Below are 18746 nucleotides of genomic sequence, written 5' to 3' on the forward strand. Positions count from 1 at the left end.
TATCCATTTGGAATTTATATTCCTGTTTGCCTTGGTCATGAGGTAATTGTTGAGCATTTGTTGAAAGCCACCTATATCATTAACTAGATAGAATATACTGAATTTTTCTTCTGTGTTTGGGTATTTTCTGTACTTTCTTTTCTATTCCTTTGGCTTTTCAATCCATTCAATATACATTGTTTTAATCATTGAGACTCTATATTATATTTTAATATCTGGTTACCTGAGCCCTTATTCTTTTTCAGATTTTTAAAATGATTTTTCTTATTTATATTTTGATGCAAACTTTTGAATTAGTTTGTGTAGTGTTTTAAGTATATGCTGGTATTTTAATTTGAACTTATTAAATTTATACTGTCATTTAGAAAGAAATGATATTGATGCTACCTATCCAGGAATATGGTATATCTTTCCATATTGTGTTAAAGCTTTCTTCAAATAGGTCTTTATGTGAATGATCTTATTCTTAGATATTTTATCTTTTGTGTTACTAATGCTGATGGGGTGTTTTTTCCCACTATCTTTTGATAACTAAGCTTTGTTCAAATAGGTCTTTATGTGAATGATTTTATTCTTAGATATTTTATCTTTCGTGTTACTGATGCTGATGGGGTCTTTTCTTCCCTATTATCTTTTGATAACTGGGGGTGATCATATATATACAAAAGCTATTGATTTCTTTATACTGCTTTTGTTCCCCACTGTAATTCTGAATTCTCATAGTGCTTCTGGGGTTTTCAATTGATTCTCTAATCTATATTTTATTAACTCCAACAAGCTAATACTAAAATTATTGAACTTCAGAAAATAAAGTCACTTGTTACTTAAAATCCCCACATAATTTTGTTTCACTAAATAATACTTTTATCATTTTATCTTATGTTGTGATAACTTTTGGAAGCAGCTCTCTTGTAGAGTGGAACAGGCACTAGGTTGGTAATTGGAAGACTTGGGTTCAAACTGGGGCTCTGCCTATTACTAGTTGTGTAATCCGAAGCTAGATAATTTTTGTTCCTGTACTTCACTTACCTTTTCTGTGACATGGAACTAATATTTGTAACTGATACATTCCAGATTTGTTTTGAAAATTAAGTGAATTAACCTGTGTGAAAATCGTAGATTTCTAGCTAATAAGAACTTGATAATATTTTTATTGGAACAGGATGCCCATATTTTGCCCTAGGTTATAATTCCTTGAAAAAAAATGTTTATCTTTGCGTCCTCACCTTTTATGAGAATGCTCTGGCCAGAAAAGATGCTCATTAAAAAAATTATGTGTATTGATTCATTTTTCCCCCTCAGTATGTCTAGTAAAATTCAAGGAACACACTCAATACTGGAACAGTGCTTATTAAGTTGACTTGCTCTTTAAGATTAAGAATAATGGTCCACCTATAAAGCCTGAATAAATCTGAAGTTTGGTCCTCAAACCAGGAAGGGCATGCATTTTTATTTTTTTAAGATGTGCATATGATGCTGGCATATCTTACAAATGCTTATAGTCTTTTAGTCTGTGCTTTGACTTTAAGCAAGACTTAAAAATAAATGTTTCAGATTACAGACCCATGATTTGTTTAGAGTTAATTAACATTTAAGTGTTTTTAAATACTAACATACCATTTGATACCTAAACAGTTCTTCAACTTTAGGGAAATTTACAAATATCAATTTATCTTTTTTTCCATTTATGAAAATATACATTATAAACAATAAAATTTTAATATGTGTAGATAGTTTACAATACAAGTATAAATTAAACATTCTGTACATACTTACTGAGTAATTGAATGAATACAGTCTTTTGATAATGTCTGGGGTTTTTTTTTGCATTTTAATCCTGTGCATAGTCTGACTGAATTATTTTCTAAATTATGGCAGTAAGTCATTTTTGTTAACAATAGCATGAAAAATAAAGAAGCTGTGTAGTTGGTAGGAGTTCTACACAGTGTCCACAAAATTCATTTTAAAAACTAGCTTTTCTTGAACATAATTTGCCTGTCAGGATTTCTCACATTTCAGCTTTTTAGTTTGTCTTTGAGTTTCTCATTTAATGTCTTGAAATTTCAGATAAAGGCAGAATCCCTTGTATTTATTTCTCCCTACAGTGCCAATCACTGCCATCACACACGTATGATGTGTTCAATGTAGTAATAAACTGCTGTTAATTCTCTCATTGAATTAGATAATGCCAATAAATGTGATTGTACTTATCAGAAAAAATGAAAGTTGTGACTTGAAAATTCAAGCACAAAATTTTCAGAATTGTAAATAGGTGAATTTAGTCATAAAATTAGTTCTTTTGAAAATGTGGTCATTTTTTGTGACCAGTTAAGTTCTCCTGGTTGTTTTAATTTAATTGAATTTAGCCAAGCTAACTTTAATTAATAAAAGATACTTTTCTTCACAATCTTATATTGATGTGTGAATATAGAGTTATCACATTCTTTAAAGGGTTAAAATAAAGTACAAGGGCTGTTCTTAAAACAATTTTAAAAGGGTATATAACTGGAACAAAACTGAGAAGGGTAAGAAATTTTACTTTGCAGATTATAAATTGATTTATCAAAGAATAGATTAAAGAATAGGAACTTGGGAGTTGAGAGGGATCTTAAAAATCATCTTCCCTGAGGTGTTAAAGTTGTAGACAAGACCATACCACTAGTAAGGAAGGAATAGAGGCCTAGAGCTCAGGCCTCCTTTCAGCTTAGCTACGATTCTTTCCTCTGTGGTGTTCTAGATATAAATAGACTGGACATTGTTAATAGATAATATTTTAATTTACCATGAATAAGATTTGTCATTTACTTAGTATTCAATCAAAGAAGAATATAGAGAATAGACAAGTGAAATCAACTTAAAAATGAAGCTAAGTGTTCTAATGTTTTCATATTTTACTCAGTTTTCGCTCTTATTTCTGCTCTGGTTAGTTAACATCAAGAAATACATACCACAACTACAGTGGAAAAACTTCCCTGAAAGATGTACACTAAAATATTTTATAGAAATTAATAAGTAAGAATTCAAGTCACATTGTAACAATATTATGGTGCTACTTTTCACTTTGCTGCTGCCTCAATGTAGTGTCTTCCCTGAATTTCTTCCCAGGTTGAGAAATACATAACAGAAAGTTTGGTGGTCAAGAACACTTTTTTAAGGTATGGTCCCATTCGAATGGCTTCTCTTCTCGTGGGTTATATGGATTTTTTTTTCTTTTTTTTTTGCGGTACGCGGGCCTCTCACTGCTGTGGCCCCTCCCGTTGTGGAGCACAGGCTCCGGACGCACAGGCCCAGCGGCCACGGCCCACGGGCCCAGCCGCCTCGCGGCACGCGGGATCCTCCCAGACCGGGGCACGAACCTGCGTCCCCTGCATCGGCAGGCGGACTTTCAACCACTGCGCCACCAGGGAAGCCCTGTTATATGGATTTTTTACTCAGTAGGATTCTTGACTATTAGCACCAGAGTGATTGGTTCATGTCTTTTTCAACCTCATGAACTGACGACAGTTAGGCAACACCACTTATCACAAGGAGAGTTGATTGTGTAACGAGTAAAAAAATTAAAGTGTAAGTTAGGTTGATCTTCCTGATAGATATCTTTTCCTGAAATGATCCTTTCTGTAAGACAGAAATTTCACTGCCGCAAAGTAGTTACATGGCGACCAGAAGATAGGCCTCCTTTATATGCAGTTTCACTTTCTGTGGTTTCAGTTACCCATGGTGGTCAACTGTGGTCTGAAAATATTAAATAGAAAATTCCAGAAATAAACAATACGTAAGTTTTAAATTGTGCGACCACTCTGAGTAGCGTGATGAAATCTCACACCTCCCGGCTTTGCTCTGCCTGTGATCCCCATCTATTGACATCGTTATGACTGTATGACCCAGGATCACCAGAGCACATTGATCCTCCTCTTGACATATCAGAAGGTCAATAGTAGCTTAATGCTATGTCACAATGCCTACCTCATTCACCTCACATCATCTCATCACAGAGGCATTTTATCATCCCACATTATCACAAGAAGAAAAGTAAGTACAGTATAATAAGAAAAGTGAGGACTACTGTATTTTCCCTTGGATACCCAAAATTGTAATCATGTTAGAAAGAGAATGTTTAGAAATTATTTTTAAAAAGAGAGCCAGACTTTATGATGAGTGTACTAATTCTGATGTTTATTATCACCATAAATGGCACGAGGGTGCTATTCTTAACCATTTTTAATTGTTGTATAAAGAATCATCTTTTATATCAAGTTATTTGTGAGGATAGGGTAATCATCGCTCAACGTAACTTTGAAGTTTAAACATTCTCTTAGCATTAAAACATTCTTATAAGCACTTTCCTGTACACTTGATATTTAATAGCTATTAGGGTATATTTGAGATAAATTACCATTTGGTGCCTTTTGAGAACTTTGGAGGAAAGTTGACATAACTTTGGTGTTGCCCATTTCTTCACTTGTTAGTTTTGGGACCTCGGACAAATAGTTCTCTTTGTAAGCCATGGTTCCCTCATTTGTAGTTGGGATGATACAGCTACATATCTCATATAGTTGATTTGAATGTTAAATGAGATTATTTTATGTGCATCGCAGTGACTGGTACAAAGTTCTCAAACACTAAAAGCTATCATTTTTTAAATTACTTCAAATTCTTCTGAAGGAGATAAATAGTAAGATACCAAACAGTGGGAGCTATTACTGGGAATGGCATCATCTCTTTGAGACAAGTATGAGACGAGTTTCTAAGGTGAACACATTCTTAAAGAATGTGTTGTTGAAGAACAGTGGTTGGTCAAAAATGTGATCTGAGGACAATTCATCTGTATATTCTAACTAACCAACTGACAATACAGAAGAGTATGAGGGTGGGATTATATGCCAATTCTCTTGCATAAGTGTATTATGGGAAATTGAATTTTAGGTCTTTAAAAGGAAGAGAGGCTGTTGAATTTCTTAGGTATGTTTCTAAAGAGGTCCAATGACTTATTGTACTCTAAGTCAAAGTTTTAAGCTGCACATGATAGGTCAGTGGTGAGCTCACCAGGCATTTGGTGAATGGCTTACAGACGTACATTGGTTGGAAGTTCTTTGTTTTTGAAAGAGGGAGGGTTCTTTTTTTAACATTTTGTGATAAAGCAAATAACTGCAGGGGAAAGAAAACCCAATAGGTGAATATTTTCTTAATGCCTCTTGTGTCAGGTTAAAGCAACACAATATTGGTATTGTCTGACACTGATATTAAATTCATTGTGGTTATAATACTAAAAGTTTCATTTCTCAAAAATAACCTTCCAAATTCCATAAACTATTGCTTGATGATAGGAACATGTATCAAATATTAAAGTGTTATCTGTACCTGTGACTACATATTTCAGTTTCAGTTATTAAAATAGAAGATATTTAACAATTCTATCTTAAAAATAGGGGAATGGACATTCTTCCTTTTATTGAGAAGAGAAATATTAGAAAAACTTGTTGAAACAGTGTTTCAAAGAGGTTAAATTTGGAAATAACTTGTTTCCTGATATTCTCTTTGAGAATTCTCCAGCAGTGTTCACTAGCATATCTTATATTTTCTTACCTTGTGTGAGTCTCATTTTTATATCTACAATGGAAACAACATGAGCTCTAAAGCACACTTTTTCAGGTTCATCCCATTTTCCATAATACTGCTGCAGCAATGTCAAAGAGACTCATTAAATGTTTTATGGGGTTTCTGTTGTAGTTTGTGCTTTGGTTCTCTCTGAAGATGTATTTATATTTGTACATCTGTGTTTGTAGATCATTTTGTATTTCCCACCAATTTAATTATTGTTCAGTAAGTTCTTGTCATTGCTTTTCGTGCATTTGCTTTTGGTTTTAGCTTTTCTTACCATATTTACCTTAGAGAGCATGCATATAAAACAACTAATTTGAATTTTGCTCATATATATTTTAAAATTAGATTTATTGGAAATTTTTCTTGAATTTTACTTTTAAAGCCACAGTACTTAACATGTAGTTAAGCATTTAATAAATGTTTAGTGAATGATAAAGTGTATCTCAGTCTACATATATTATGAAACTTTCTGGAGACCTACTTATAATAGTATAGCAAAATCACATTGGGATGTTAGTTCTGATGTAGACAGTACCAGGTATGTAACCAATTGAATATCTTGAACTTTTTGGGTAATTGACAAAGAATATAGATTTATTTAACACATATTATGTGTTAGTCATTAGCACATATTTAATATTTAAACATTTTAACATTTAATGTAAAATAAAAAGAAGACATAATGGTAATTTACTATTAGGCATTGGGTTGATTGGATCAATTCAGTTATTTAATAAAATTATCAATGACAGGATATGAGAGAATATTTTGGAGCTGCCTTCTGTTTTGCTGACTTCTAAAATCTTGCAAAAATGTTAATTTGCAATGTAGAATTCAAATGAAAGAAAACTTTTACAGCCTAGAAAGGTACATTTAAAACTATTTATTTCATTCAGCCATCAAGTACAGTACTAACTTAGTGACGAGATTATATTAAATTTAAATTCATTAACAATTACTTGAACGCCTTTTAAATCACTTAAAAAGTGAGTACCATCTTGGGATTTTCATTGAAGTATAAATTCTGGAGTGTTATTTTATTCTGTATTATGGTATCAGAAGTGAAATAAGATTTGGCTCCAAGTAACAAATGGGCCACTAACCAGTTGTATGACTTTAAATTCCTTTTGCCAAAGTTTAAACACTGGGAAACTTAGGGCTATATATACCCACACACTTTTCTATGCTGCATATGATCCGTGAGCTAATCTATGTGAACAGAATTCTTTATGAGCTTGGAGTTCCATTAGTTCAAGTTATCATTATTAGGATGATCATTATTATATCTGGCAAATTTTCTGTCTAGTTCCTAGTCTATTTCAGTTTCTTCAAGGATAATTTTGCAAGAAATAATTTGTTTTGAATGGCTGCAGAAATGTTTATAAAAATATGTTAAGCTCTTAAACTGACTTCCACACCATTTAACATTTTCCTATACATCCTTTGTGTTTGTTTGGCATGTGTGTACTTACACATGCACATAGTAAATGTCTATAAAAACAAAACCAACGACAAGGATGAATGTGATATGAGCATCTTTGCTTTACACTGTAGTTGGCCTCAAACCCTCATACTCTCTTTCTTACCTGCTCCGGTGACCTTCTGGATTAGAGTTTCAGAGAAACAACCAGAGGTAGTAGCTGTAGCAAGATAGCAGCTGGGACCATACGGATCTCAGCATCCTGCCTTATGGCCATTATCTTTGTTTCTATCTTTATGCTGCCACTCTGTCTCCTTCTTGTGTTCTCCCTGCATCCTCTCCTCACCGCCACCCCCTCCTCTTCCTGACTCCAGCTCCCGTTGCCCCTTGTAACTTACCCTTCCTCCTCCTTCATTTTTCTTTATTGATACAAGATGAAACAAGACTCCCTAATTAGGAAATTCTTTAAAAACTATTTTTTAAAGTGTATGTAGCCAGGCAGCTACCATTCCCTAAATCCCATAACCACCATTAACAATGGAAAAAATTATTTTTGTATACTTTATCAATTAGAGTGTATTAGACCGTAGCCCCCTTAAGTGCTGAAATAATAGATATTTAAAATAATGCAACAATTTTCTCACTTTCTATGTAGGAATGGGTTGTTGCTATAATAAAAAATAATTTGAGGCTAATGACAAGAAAGAATAGTGAGTAATATCCTTTCCCCTTCCCCAACTGCTGCAAATGAAAATCATGTCAGCATCAAGTCATTTTTGCCACATCCCTTGTTAACAGCTTTTTTCAGGGTGGGTCATAATTCTGTGTTCTGTTAGTGTCTTAACTCCATAGTGACATGCTTAAATCTTATTCCACATTGATTTTGTAGTGTATATACATGTATTTTTAGGATACCCCGTGAATGATGGATCTCATTATTAAGTTATTATCAACTTTGGCAAAAATGTTATAAGCTTTGAATGAAGAATAAATTTATTAATATGATAAGGTTAATAATTGATTTTGCTGTTTGGAATTTGTGTGTAGTGTCTCATTGTGTATGTCTAAAAAAGTAAACTTACTGTCTGCCTGTCGCCAGGAGAAAAGAGTGGGACCTAATCAAACTGCTGTGGGGTCAACCCTTGTGGTTTTAAAGGCCCTTAATGTTGTCCAGCTGCAAAATAAAAGGAATTGGGAGGGGAAGTTGGAAGGAGCGGAGGGGGCTGGGGGGGAACGTGTGGAAAAGAACAGGGAGTCTGGCTTTTATTTTATTTTTTTTTAAGTGAGTTCAGTGCCAGCCTGGACATTGGCTGTGCAGACTATTGAGCCATTGTCTGCTCCATTTCCAGAATAGCCCCCAGTTAATCACTTCGGCTTTGAAGGGAATTTCCTCGTGGAATTCTCCACAGAAAATCTAATCAACTGACCTGCCCTCTCAACAATGGAAGGCTTTTTTTCTCCCTTTCCCTTATTGGGGCGGGCTCTGTAATGTAGCCTTTTGTGCAGAATGAACCCTCCCAGTAGGAGTGGAGAGCGTGTGTGAGCGACTGAGTGTGTGAGTGTGAGTGTGTGTGTGTGTGTGTGAAGAATGCACACTATCTCGTGTTGGTGAGTGTGTGCTTACTCCCTGACCAGATGCTGCGGTGCACGGGGCAGCCACCATCTCTGCATGCGTGTCTGTGTAAGTGTCTCTCTCTGTGTTTGTGTATGTGCCTCTGTCATTTCATGTCAAAGGTACATTACCTGATTACCTTCCTCGCCTGCCAGATTTTTATCTAGATAATTGGAACTGCTATGGAGGCTGTGCCTTGCCAGCTAGCTTAGGAGCCGTAAAGCCCTAGTTTGTCCACCTTGTTATCTGTGGCTGCCTGGGCAGAGGAAATTAAAGAGATCCCCAGCCAGGGGAGCGCTTCCCGCCCTGACCTCCCCAGCAATCCCAAGCAGGACAGTTTGTTAGGACCATCTTTTTGTCTTCATTTGTTGGTTTGGTTTGGGGTCTTGTTCCCTGGAGTGTGCGTTATTTTGGTATGTGGATACCTATTCCCCTCCGCATCGCACATCGTGTTTTATGGAGTTTGGAGCTGAGGAAACTTTGGTTGGGTTGCCAGGACGTTCGCACCACTTTGTGGGAAGCGCGAGCTAACAGTGAGACCGGCAGAGTGAGTGACAAGTTGTTTACAGGTTTCCTTGAAGGGGCCTCTGCTATATTTCAATCTGTCAAAGTTGCTTTTCTTCCCTCAGAACAATGCCTGATTGTTGTGTGCGAGTGTGTGTGTGTGTGTGTGTGTGTGTGTGTGTTTCCGTGTGCGCATGGAGAGAGCCTAGAAAAGGGTGAGAAGGCGTACCAATTCTTTGTGTAAAAATGCTATTACTAACATTTAATCTTTTTGCTTCATGAGTTAATAAGTGCAGTTTACTCGGGGTTCTGTTAGTTTACCGATTTCTCTTTTAATCAGTAGCAAATGCATTTTCAAAAATCATATTGTGTGTGTGTGTGTGTGCATGCGTGTGCGTGTGTGACTTTTATTATTTAGAGGAGAGAGTATGGGAGACGCGTTAAATGAGTTGACTTCTCACATTCGGTGATGTCTGGAAGGGAGAATTAAAAGGAAAGGACAGGCACCCTGAGGTTGTCTAGTGCCTTGCAGCCCGAGAGCGTGTGGCTGGAGGAAGGGGGAGCAGCCCGACCCGCTGCTGGAAGTGCGCTACCCCTTTAAGAGACTGGTCAAGGAGTCCTAGGAGAGGGAGGGGGGGTGAGAGAGAGAGAGAGAGAGAGAGAGAGAGTGAGAGAGAGAGAGAGAGAGAGAGAGAGAGAGGGAGGGAGAAAATCAATTGGTTTAGAAGGTTTGGACTCACTTGACAGGTTCAGTTGGAGACGATCATAGGTGGCTGCTGTGACAAAGGGAAATTGTGCTTTTCCAGCATGCTTACTGACCCTGATTTACCTCAGGAGTTTGAAAGGTGAGTACAGTTTTTCCCCCCTGATATATTGAAGTGCAACTATCCCATTTTACAGTAGTCTCTGAATCCATTGGAAGATGCTCCCTTAAAACGTGTTTTAAGGGAGAAGCGTTTAGCTAGTGCTTCTGCAATCTTGTTAGCTGATTTTTGTTGATTGCCCAGACCAAATGGAACTGATTTGCAAAGTCTCCGGGCTTTCTGCTAATATTTTTAGGTTACGTCCTATAACAGGAAATTATATGAACATTAAGCATCTCTCTCTCTCCCACTCGCTGCTTTTCTCTTTCTCATTCACTCTCTTTCTTCCTTCATTGATATTTTTCTCCCCTTCTACACCTTTTTAAATGCTTTTGTGTGCAGAGTGTTACCATTTTCAACATCTCTGTCTCGTGATATCTGGGGTGACAGAAGGTTTTAGTGGTGTTTAAAACGGAGGCTATAAGTTCCTATTTGATTCTTCTGTAAAACTTTGGAAGCTGCTCAGTAAAGCACATGACCTTTTGTTGATATAAGAGAGCAGATTTTTTTTTTAAGAAAATTTAACATCACAGGAATCTATTAGTACATTACTCTTGAAATGTCAAAAAAAAATGGGGATGATCCCTTTCTAAGTTTTTAGTGGCCACTTTTTGCACTGTCTTAAGCTGAATTTTGATTTATTCTGTTTTCCCTTTTGCTATGATGGAAATAAGTTTATTTGTAGTCAAGTATTTCCTATTAGAGAAATATGTGTAATATCCTTCCATTGGATGTTTTTGCAAGTAAAGCAGGGCTCTGAAAGAATTTCAGCCCTCTTCGTGTTCCTATAAGTACACACTGCAGTTTTTAAATTTGAGTTCTTATCCTAGCATAAGTTCATTTTTTGGAACTATAAATAGAATTTTGTTTGCCATTAAAAAGAATTCAAACTTTGTATTCTGTATGGTGAATTAGAAAAAAAAGCTAAAAAAAGCCAGGATGCATGATACCCAGGCTTTTTTTTTTTCATTTTCATGAAAGCTACCTTCTGTATAAACATTTGTTGTATCTGACTATGCAATGCAAGCTAGGTGCTAGACCAGCTGGTTAAAAATATGCTAAGTCAAGCTGTTCATCGCTCAAAAGACTGAATTTGATATGAAAAGACGAAAAAAGAAAGGACAAAGATTAAAACATTCTAGAAGTGAAGCAATGGAAGAGAAGAGGGGTATTGAGAATAAAATAATGCTTGAATGTGGTCAGCTATTAGAGAAACCAATATCAGATCAGGAGAGAAAGTAAAATAGCCAGCATATATACTTTAATACTGTCTTCTTTCTTTCATTTCCTCCTCCTCTTTTTTTTTTAAAAAAAAACTTAAGGTGCATCTTCACCACATAATTCCAGTGAATGGTTGAGCTTTCTTAACAGTTTTGAATTATTTTTTTCAAAGTTCTATATATTAACTCTTTAAAATAGTTAGTTTTTTTTTTTTTTTTTTTTTTTTTTTTTGGTAAACATAGCCTGTTTCGTATGTAGGTATTGAAGTTATTTATACTGGAACATACTACTGCTTAATACCATAGTGAGTTTTCTAGTATGTGCAGAGCGACACTTAAATGATAGTATTCTTCAACTCTATACTTTTCGAAAATAAAACTCTGAGTGTGATTTGTAAGCCTGTTAAATGACTGTTCTTATAAAAAGTTAGTTACATATTAACAGGCTGTAGCCTATTCCTTTATATAGGCAAGCTTTCCTGCTGTGAACTTTATTTGTATTTTTTCAATTATCTCTTTTTAAACTAAACTTTTCCCTTTCTATTCTGATGCTCAAATCTCTTAACACTTTCTTTTTCTTCCTGGTGAGAATTTCAGTTTTTTGTCACTCAGAGGCATGCTTTTCTAACTGCCTAATTAAATAACCAAGTGATAATCAATAGAGTTGTCAGTATAGACAGTATCTTTGGAAATATTAGTAGCTAAAATAATTTTGAAAAATGTCCTACAATATAAAATTTCCTAATAATTTCCCCTGTGGTTGTAATTGGTAATACATACAAAAATCTCAGTAAATCATTACTATTTGTTTACACTGAATTTGTATGGCTGAGTGTATCTATAGTCACCCACATAGAGTATATATCATGCAGACTCAATATTGAATATTTATATTCTCCAAAGGAGGTATATATGCTGTAATTACACTCTCATACATAGTCAGCTTTTTTTGCCTTTTCAACTATCTGCAACTTTCATTTAATATGTAGGTCATTTCTATCGAGTGTTAAGTTTTTATTCTGTTTGCTCACCTGATGTAGAAGAGTTGTTCACTCAAACTTAGTCAGAAATCTGAAAAGAAGACTTCTAAATTTCTATATGAAATAGAGAACATTGCTCTGGAGGACATTAATAAGTTGCTTGGGGCTTATGTATTTTGGAAGTTGTATGTGATTTTTTTTCTAGTTTCATCAGTAGTCTTGTCTATCTTCTATTATCTTTTCCAACCTGTAGACTATTTGAAACTTTAAGGAATATTCAAAACTTAAATGTCTGGATCAAAATTGGGGTATAGATTTGTTAAGTCTGTATTATCAGCCCTAGAAATGAACATGATCAATACTGTCAGACTAATAAACAGTTGCTAAATAATTCAGAAGTAGTAACAATTTCACTATCTGCTAAAACATATTCAGGAGGTAAAGCAAATTGAACAATGATTCTAAAAAGTAAAGAAGTTGAAATATTTTATTTTTACTGTCAAGCATCCCTAACATAACTGATTATGATTAATGAAAAACAATTCTCAGGTGGGAGGTGAATAGGCAAAGTATGCTCTAAGGAATTATTTGTAAGCAAAATCTTTTAGCTCATACTATTTAGAGGAAACTAAATAACTGGCAACATAGTCTAAATGTTAGTAATAGTGTCTAGAATGAATGCTTGAACTCTCCGAAAAAATTTTAAATGAAGACAATGAATTTATATATTTACCTGAAAATAAATAATAAAAATTGTAACTAAGGGTTTTTCCTTTCAGAATACCATTTATTTTTTCATATTCTTAGAATGAAAATATTTAAAATATTTGTCTTAAATATCAATATCAGTTTGTTTCTGATGAATGAAAAAAGCATTTTTTGTTACTATCAATAATATTGTATTCTATTTTTCCTTATGTTTATATTTATCCTATTTGACTGTAATGCAATTGTTTTATGACCAAGCTACTTGTTACACTTTCTGATTGTTTTATGTTAAGAGACTTAATAAAAAAGCAAGTATAAGATGATTGCTTAAGAAGACAGTCTATTAATGTCTAAAAAGAAAAAAAAAATGTTGGGCTTGAAGGTAGTGGGATGAAGCAAATTAAGCTTATAATAGCACCTATTTGATGGCTTCTCTCAAAACGGGTGCAGACAACACACTTCCAGTTTTCTACATGTTGAAGGGAACACTGCAAGAGTAAAACCTTCTGCAACAAAAATTTAACTTACTATTTTTACTTTATATTCCCATCTAATTTATTTATGGCCATATAGACTAAAGAAATAATTTTTCACATTAAGAGACTTTTAAGTGTTTTTCTGAAGAAAGAAATATACATCAGGTACTGCTAAAAATTAATTTTTAAAATTACCATGAAAAATCACAGTTAATGGGCTGCAAGAATATTTCTGACATTAGCAGTACTTTAATTACCTAAAGTTTGTCCATAGTAATAATATATTTATCACCTGGACAGATTCATTCAGCTTGGTTAAAAACTTTTTTTTAAACCATTGTGCTCCTGAGTGATAAATACATTCAAGTTAGCAGGTAACCCCTAGGTGTGAATCAAAGGAAAGTTGTCTGCTCACATTGTCACCTAATGGCACCTGTAAGTTTGATATTAGGTTTTCAGGATGTTCTGATATCTGCCTTTGTTCATTTTATTTATTTATTTTTTATTTTCTATTATCTTGTAGAGGAAAAGGTGCCTACAACTGATCATAGATTTTAATTACCATCCCAATAATTTGCAAGCTAACTGAGCTAAGATATTAGTTTACAAGGCAGCTTGCATGAAGCAGTGGACAAACCATACTTCTATCGCACTCAAACTGGAGGACTGTCCTGAAGACTTAGCAGGCGATGCGATCTGACTGATTACCAAGAACAATTAAGGGTTAAATGTCAGGTAGTTCAGTGTTTAGCAGGTTGATAGATATAGAAATGTGTGGATGTTATGATTACTTCACACGTTGATATGGTCTTATGTTTCTCAAGTATAATCAGCATACAATAATGTACTTATCTGTGCTTAGGGAGCTTTTAACTAAAGTCTGTATATGCACCATACCTGAGAGGCAAATAATAAGGCCTGTTCTAATACTTGAGCACATTACTCCTCCATAGAGCTGGAAGCTATTTCAAAGGTATTACATTCATAATGCATTTAAAAAGCCAAATTACATTCATGGTTAAAGTCTGATTTTTTATTGTCTGTTCTTTCCACAATCAATTCTCCAGCCACCTAATGAGTATGTGTATAATGCAGATGTGTATTATGTATGTTGAATACCTCCCTTGCTATAGACAAGTTAAATAAATATAACTAATAGATTTTGGTTTTCTTCCATAGTTTGTTACTCATTTATAATTTCAATGAGTTTAACAACATGGGTAATAAAATAATCTTGATGTTTTCTTGTTCTAACTTATATATAGTTTAATATGTCAGGTTTCTGACTCAGATGATGGCACTCAGATAGAAATATGTGCAAAGATTTAACCAAACCATGAAATATCTTCCTTTTAAAGGAAACATTTTGTTGGACAAGAAATGGACTTAAACATAGCAAATTCTTTCTTGCTTCATTCATTCCCTTTTTCTCTTTTCACTGATTGAGAGCATTGTCATTTACATTAAATATAAAATTTGAATGTTATATAGATGAACATGATCGAGTGATATTGCTGGAGAAGAAAAAATTTAAAGGCATACTATTTTGCTTCAGCAAACAGCATTTATTTGGACATTCTTTAAGAGAATGCTTCATATTTCTCCACTTTAATCAGGAACTAATAATGGTTCAGGAGGTGACCTTTTCATCCTTTCTGACTTCTGTGTTTTCTCCTGCAGTTTGGAAACTGCACTCCCTTCTCTTTAGCATTATCTATTCTTCTCTTCACTTACTAGTTGAGAGTTCATATATCTCTGGAGATACTGTGGCGTGTGGTTCTGCTTGTCCAATAGGGGGGTGTTGCATTTCTCCACATTCAGTATCCTTTTCCCTCGGAGCCTGAGTGTAAAACCTCAGCAGTACTCCCTGCCTTTGCCAGCCTGAGGAGTCAGAGACTCAAAGTTGTTCCCAGCTCTTGCGCCTTCATTGTAGAGCTGCATTCTGCTCAGTGGGCTGCCGAGAAGGACCAGACCGAAACAAGATTTAGAAGAATTCTGGTGAGAACTGTTTATAGGGATATGGTATTTTAAAAGAATGTAGTAAACAAACAGAATTGTGGCATAAACAAAGATAATTAGCATAAACAATGTCGTTTTAGGACAGGTGGTTTTAAAAAACAAACAACAAAAAACCCAAATATGAACCCAACTTGAATGCTGCCAGTTTGGAACCACTGAACCTTAATCTGTACTTCATGAGAATTACCCAGGTTTGTTGATAAACTTATTAACATGCTTTTTCTGTTTCTTTTGTGTCATTTTCCGGTCATTATGCCCTTTTGTCACCCAGCTTGAAAGTAATCTATTACAAGGTAGTGTAAGGACTTTTTACCCATAAAACATGACAGAAGGAAAATTAAAAACAAAAGCTTGTGGTTGTTCATAGACATTTGAAATCAGTATCGAAGCTTAAATCAATTCAAAACTGAACTCAGCTCACTGTATTTTAAATCTCTCTTTTTATCTAAGTGACATTTCAGTCACTTGGCTGTTTAGTATTAATACATTTACTTTTGTCTTGCCTCAGAATTCAGAGATTTCTTGCTATGGCTGAATCATCACTTGTGTTATACGTTTATTTCTGAGTGTTGCTTATGTCTGCTTCCTATTTTCTGTATAACTTAGTGAAGGTGGTACAGCAGTATATAAATGTAGCTGGTGATCATGCAATAAGAGGATGCTAACTATTGTGAACCACGTTATCTAAACCTACTATGCTGTCGTGATGAATTTTTATCTGGAGACATTTAGGTTTATTACTAAATGACATTTTTTCTTAATGCCTTCTACTGAAATATTTTGGCTTAGATGAAATGTGGAGTATGGTGAACAGAAAGCTGTTTATTTTTCTTGCATTAAGGACCAAAGTTCTTTATGGAAATTTAAAAGACTATTTTCTATTTGTCTTCTCATGGAGAATGGGGACCAGGAATTCAAAGTAGGTAGTTCTAGTATTCTGTAGCCCTTCTCTTAGCTGAAATGAAAGCATTTGTGAATGAGTTTTGGTTTCTTGGAGTTATAAAGATGTGTGTAAACTAGTAAACCATGTCTCATTCATGTGCTATGGAGATTTCTCGTACTTCAGGGACAAAAATAATTTGGCTACTAACGAATTAGGGCTACCTGCCAGTGCCAACACATACTGTAGGTAAGAGGAACACTATAAAGAAAAGCTGCTGGCAGCAAATCCCTTGAAACTTTCATATGTAACAGTGTTTCTATTTCTGTTCTTCACATCTTTGAAAGAATGTGTTTTTTCGAAGAGAAAATGTTAAAAAAAATGGAAGATAGGATGTTTCTTAAAAATGTATTAGTAGCTTCATTTTTAATATTTCTCATTGTAGAGATGCATAGGATTTTATTATGTTCTAGGCACACGTGCCTCCCCTCTCCATCCCAGTCATTTCTGTGACATTTAAACCTAAGTATCAGCTAGATGCATTGAGAACAGATGTAATATGAAGAAATGAAATTTGCCGTATAGGGCCAAAAAAAGGCACCCTTAAAACCTTATAAGCTTTTTATATTGGCACTTTAAGAGAGTTAGACCAGTTGGGATGCTGAGCAGCAATTCCATAAGGGATGTGTCCTCTCCTTTAGGGCTTCAGGAACATCACTGAGAAAGAAAGGAAAGAGTTAACCTGCTTTGCTTGTTGGTAAATTTTTTAATCTAGTAGTAAAATAAGACACAGGCCCAAATCCTGTTTTCTTGGTATATTTTTAATCAAAATTTATTTTAAATGTGGTAAATTATTTACTTTAGTACTGATTTTGGTTTTGTGTTCTGTTTTTATGTGAATTAGGATGATGGTACCAAGGGGGTAGGTTGTTTGAGAGTTAGTTGTGAAACTTGCAAATTTGATCTGTTGATTTGTCATTTTAAACAATTTTTATCTAATAAAAGATCATCCTAATGAAAAAGAAACACAGTGAAAATGAAAAATATGTCTTCACATAAGAGAACACAAAATTAAAAAGTAAGGTTTTATTTATGCTATTAATTTTTCATTCACAGTTAATATAGGTTGCTTGATGAAGGTCTAAAACATTTTTATTCTAATTCTGGAGTCAAGGTATTACTTGTTTGCTTACAATTCTTCCTTTGGGTTATTTACCCTGAGCCAGTTTGTTGGGCAATAATTTACAAAGTCCAAAGACTTTTTAAAAACTTGTTTCTCGATGTCCTTTTGTTTCAACCCCCATTTAAAAAATTTGCTGTCCAGTTTCGTAATATGTTTGAGAAGCATTTGCAGGAAGATGTCATAAAATTAATGCCAATATTTCTTCTTTGTTATCAGCACTACAAGGGATCTATGTTGAAGATTTGTTAGGATAATGTGTAGTGAAAGGAGTGAACTGGTAATCAAACTTCAATTTCCGATTCATTCACTAATTCACTAACTTTGACCTTGAATGAGTGATAACTGAATATACAATATCAGATTCAGATTGTCATCTCCCCCATAGTATTATCAGGATGTGAAGAAAACTTCTATGTAATATGCAAACTCCCATTAATCAAACAGAACACCTTGGAATGGAAAAACAAAGATAACAACGAATGCCATTTCTGAGACAAGAACTTCTGTTTCTCTCCAGTCCTAAACATAATTAGAATTTGGGAAACACAGGAAAATGTATTGTTTTTAGAGCCCTAAGGATTGTGGGATGTAAATGTGGTAGTGTAATCGTTTCTAAAAAATTTTGCATTACTGGAAGAATAAAACGGATCTAATTTGACCTATAAACACTTTAGGAATATTTAATGCTTTAAAAGCATTCTTCTAGAGAAAGAAAAGCATCCAGAAGCTCCTGATAATCAATTTAAGGAACAAAGTAAAGGAGCAGACTACATAGACTTTCAAAAGTAAATTAAAAGATAATTGGGTGTCACTAAGAGTTATGTGAAGAATTTATTTTGGGGAATGTAATAGTTATACACATATACACATACAAAAGTTTGGAATTTAGGAGAAACTTTTTCGCTTATAGGGTAATGAAATTTCGAATAAGTTGATTTTGAATAAATCATACCAAATCCTGATGAAGCTGCAGTTTTGGGGAGAAAATCTTGAAAGGAAGAAATATTTCATAGAAATACAAACAAAGTCCATTCCCACTTTCTCATTTGCAGCAAAGAATCTTATGACATGAGCTATAAGGATGTGTAATAATATTCAGCTTTAAAAATCTGAAGGTGGTATTGTAGTTCATATTTGATGGAAAATTTGCATTCAAGAAGGCTAAATCAAGATAGGCTTGAATAACATTTGGGGATATTTGAGATTTGGGGTTGAGATTAGAAATTTAAGTGTTAGAATATTAAGGCATACATATAAAATGGCAGTTTTTTGGTGGATTT

At 34.3% G+C, this 18746-nt stretch overlaps 1 protein-coding gene across 7 annotated transcripts in view; it reads left to right on the forward strand.

The window, feature by feature from the left end:
* SOX5 (SRY-box transcription factor 5) overlaps positions 1 to 18746 on the forward strand; it is a gene marked incomplete at both ends in the record, with an annotated part of 680357 nt that overhangs the window by 268256 nt on the left and 393355 nt on the right. For 4 of the 7 annotated variants that reach the window (XM_079714351.1, XM_079714349.1, XM_079714350.1 and 1 more), the window contains one exon: positions 9945 to 9982. The exons of 1 other annotated variant lie outside the window; for it this stretch is intronic. In XM_079714351.1, the coding sequence (XP_079570477.1) occupies positions 9945 to 9982 (38 nt within the window). Of the gene's footprint in view, positions 1 to 8632; positions 8703 to 9884; positions 9983 to 18746 lie in introns of those variants that run through there. 2 more of the 7 variants (XM_079714348.1, XM_079714355.1) reach the window with 2 other exon arrangements.

The sequence above is a fragment of the Hyperoodon ampullatus genome (assembly GCF_949752795.1).
Source record: "Hyperoodon ampullatus genome assembly, chromosome: 11".
NCBI lineage: Eukaryota > Metazoa > Chordata > Mammalia > Artiodactyla > Ziphiidae > Hyperoodon > Hyperoodon ampullatus.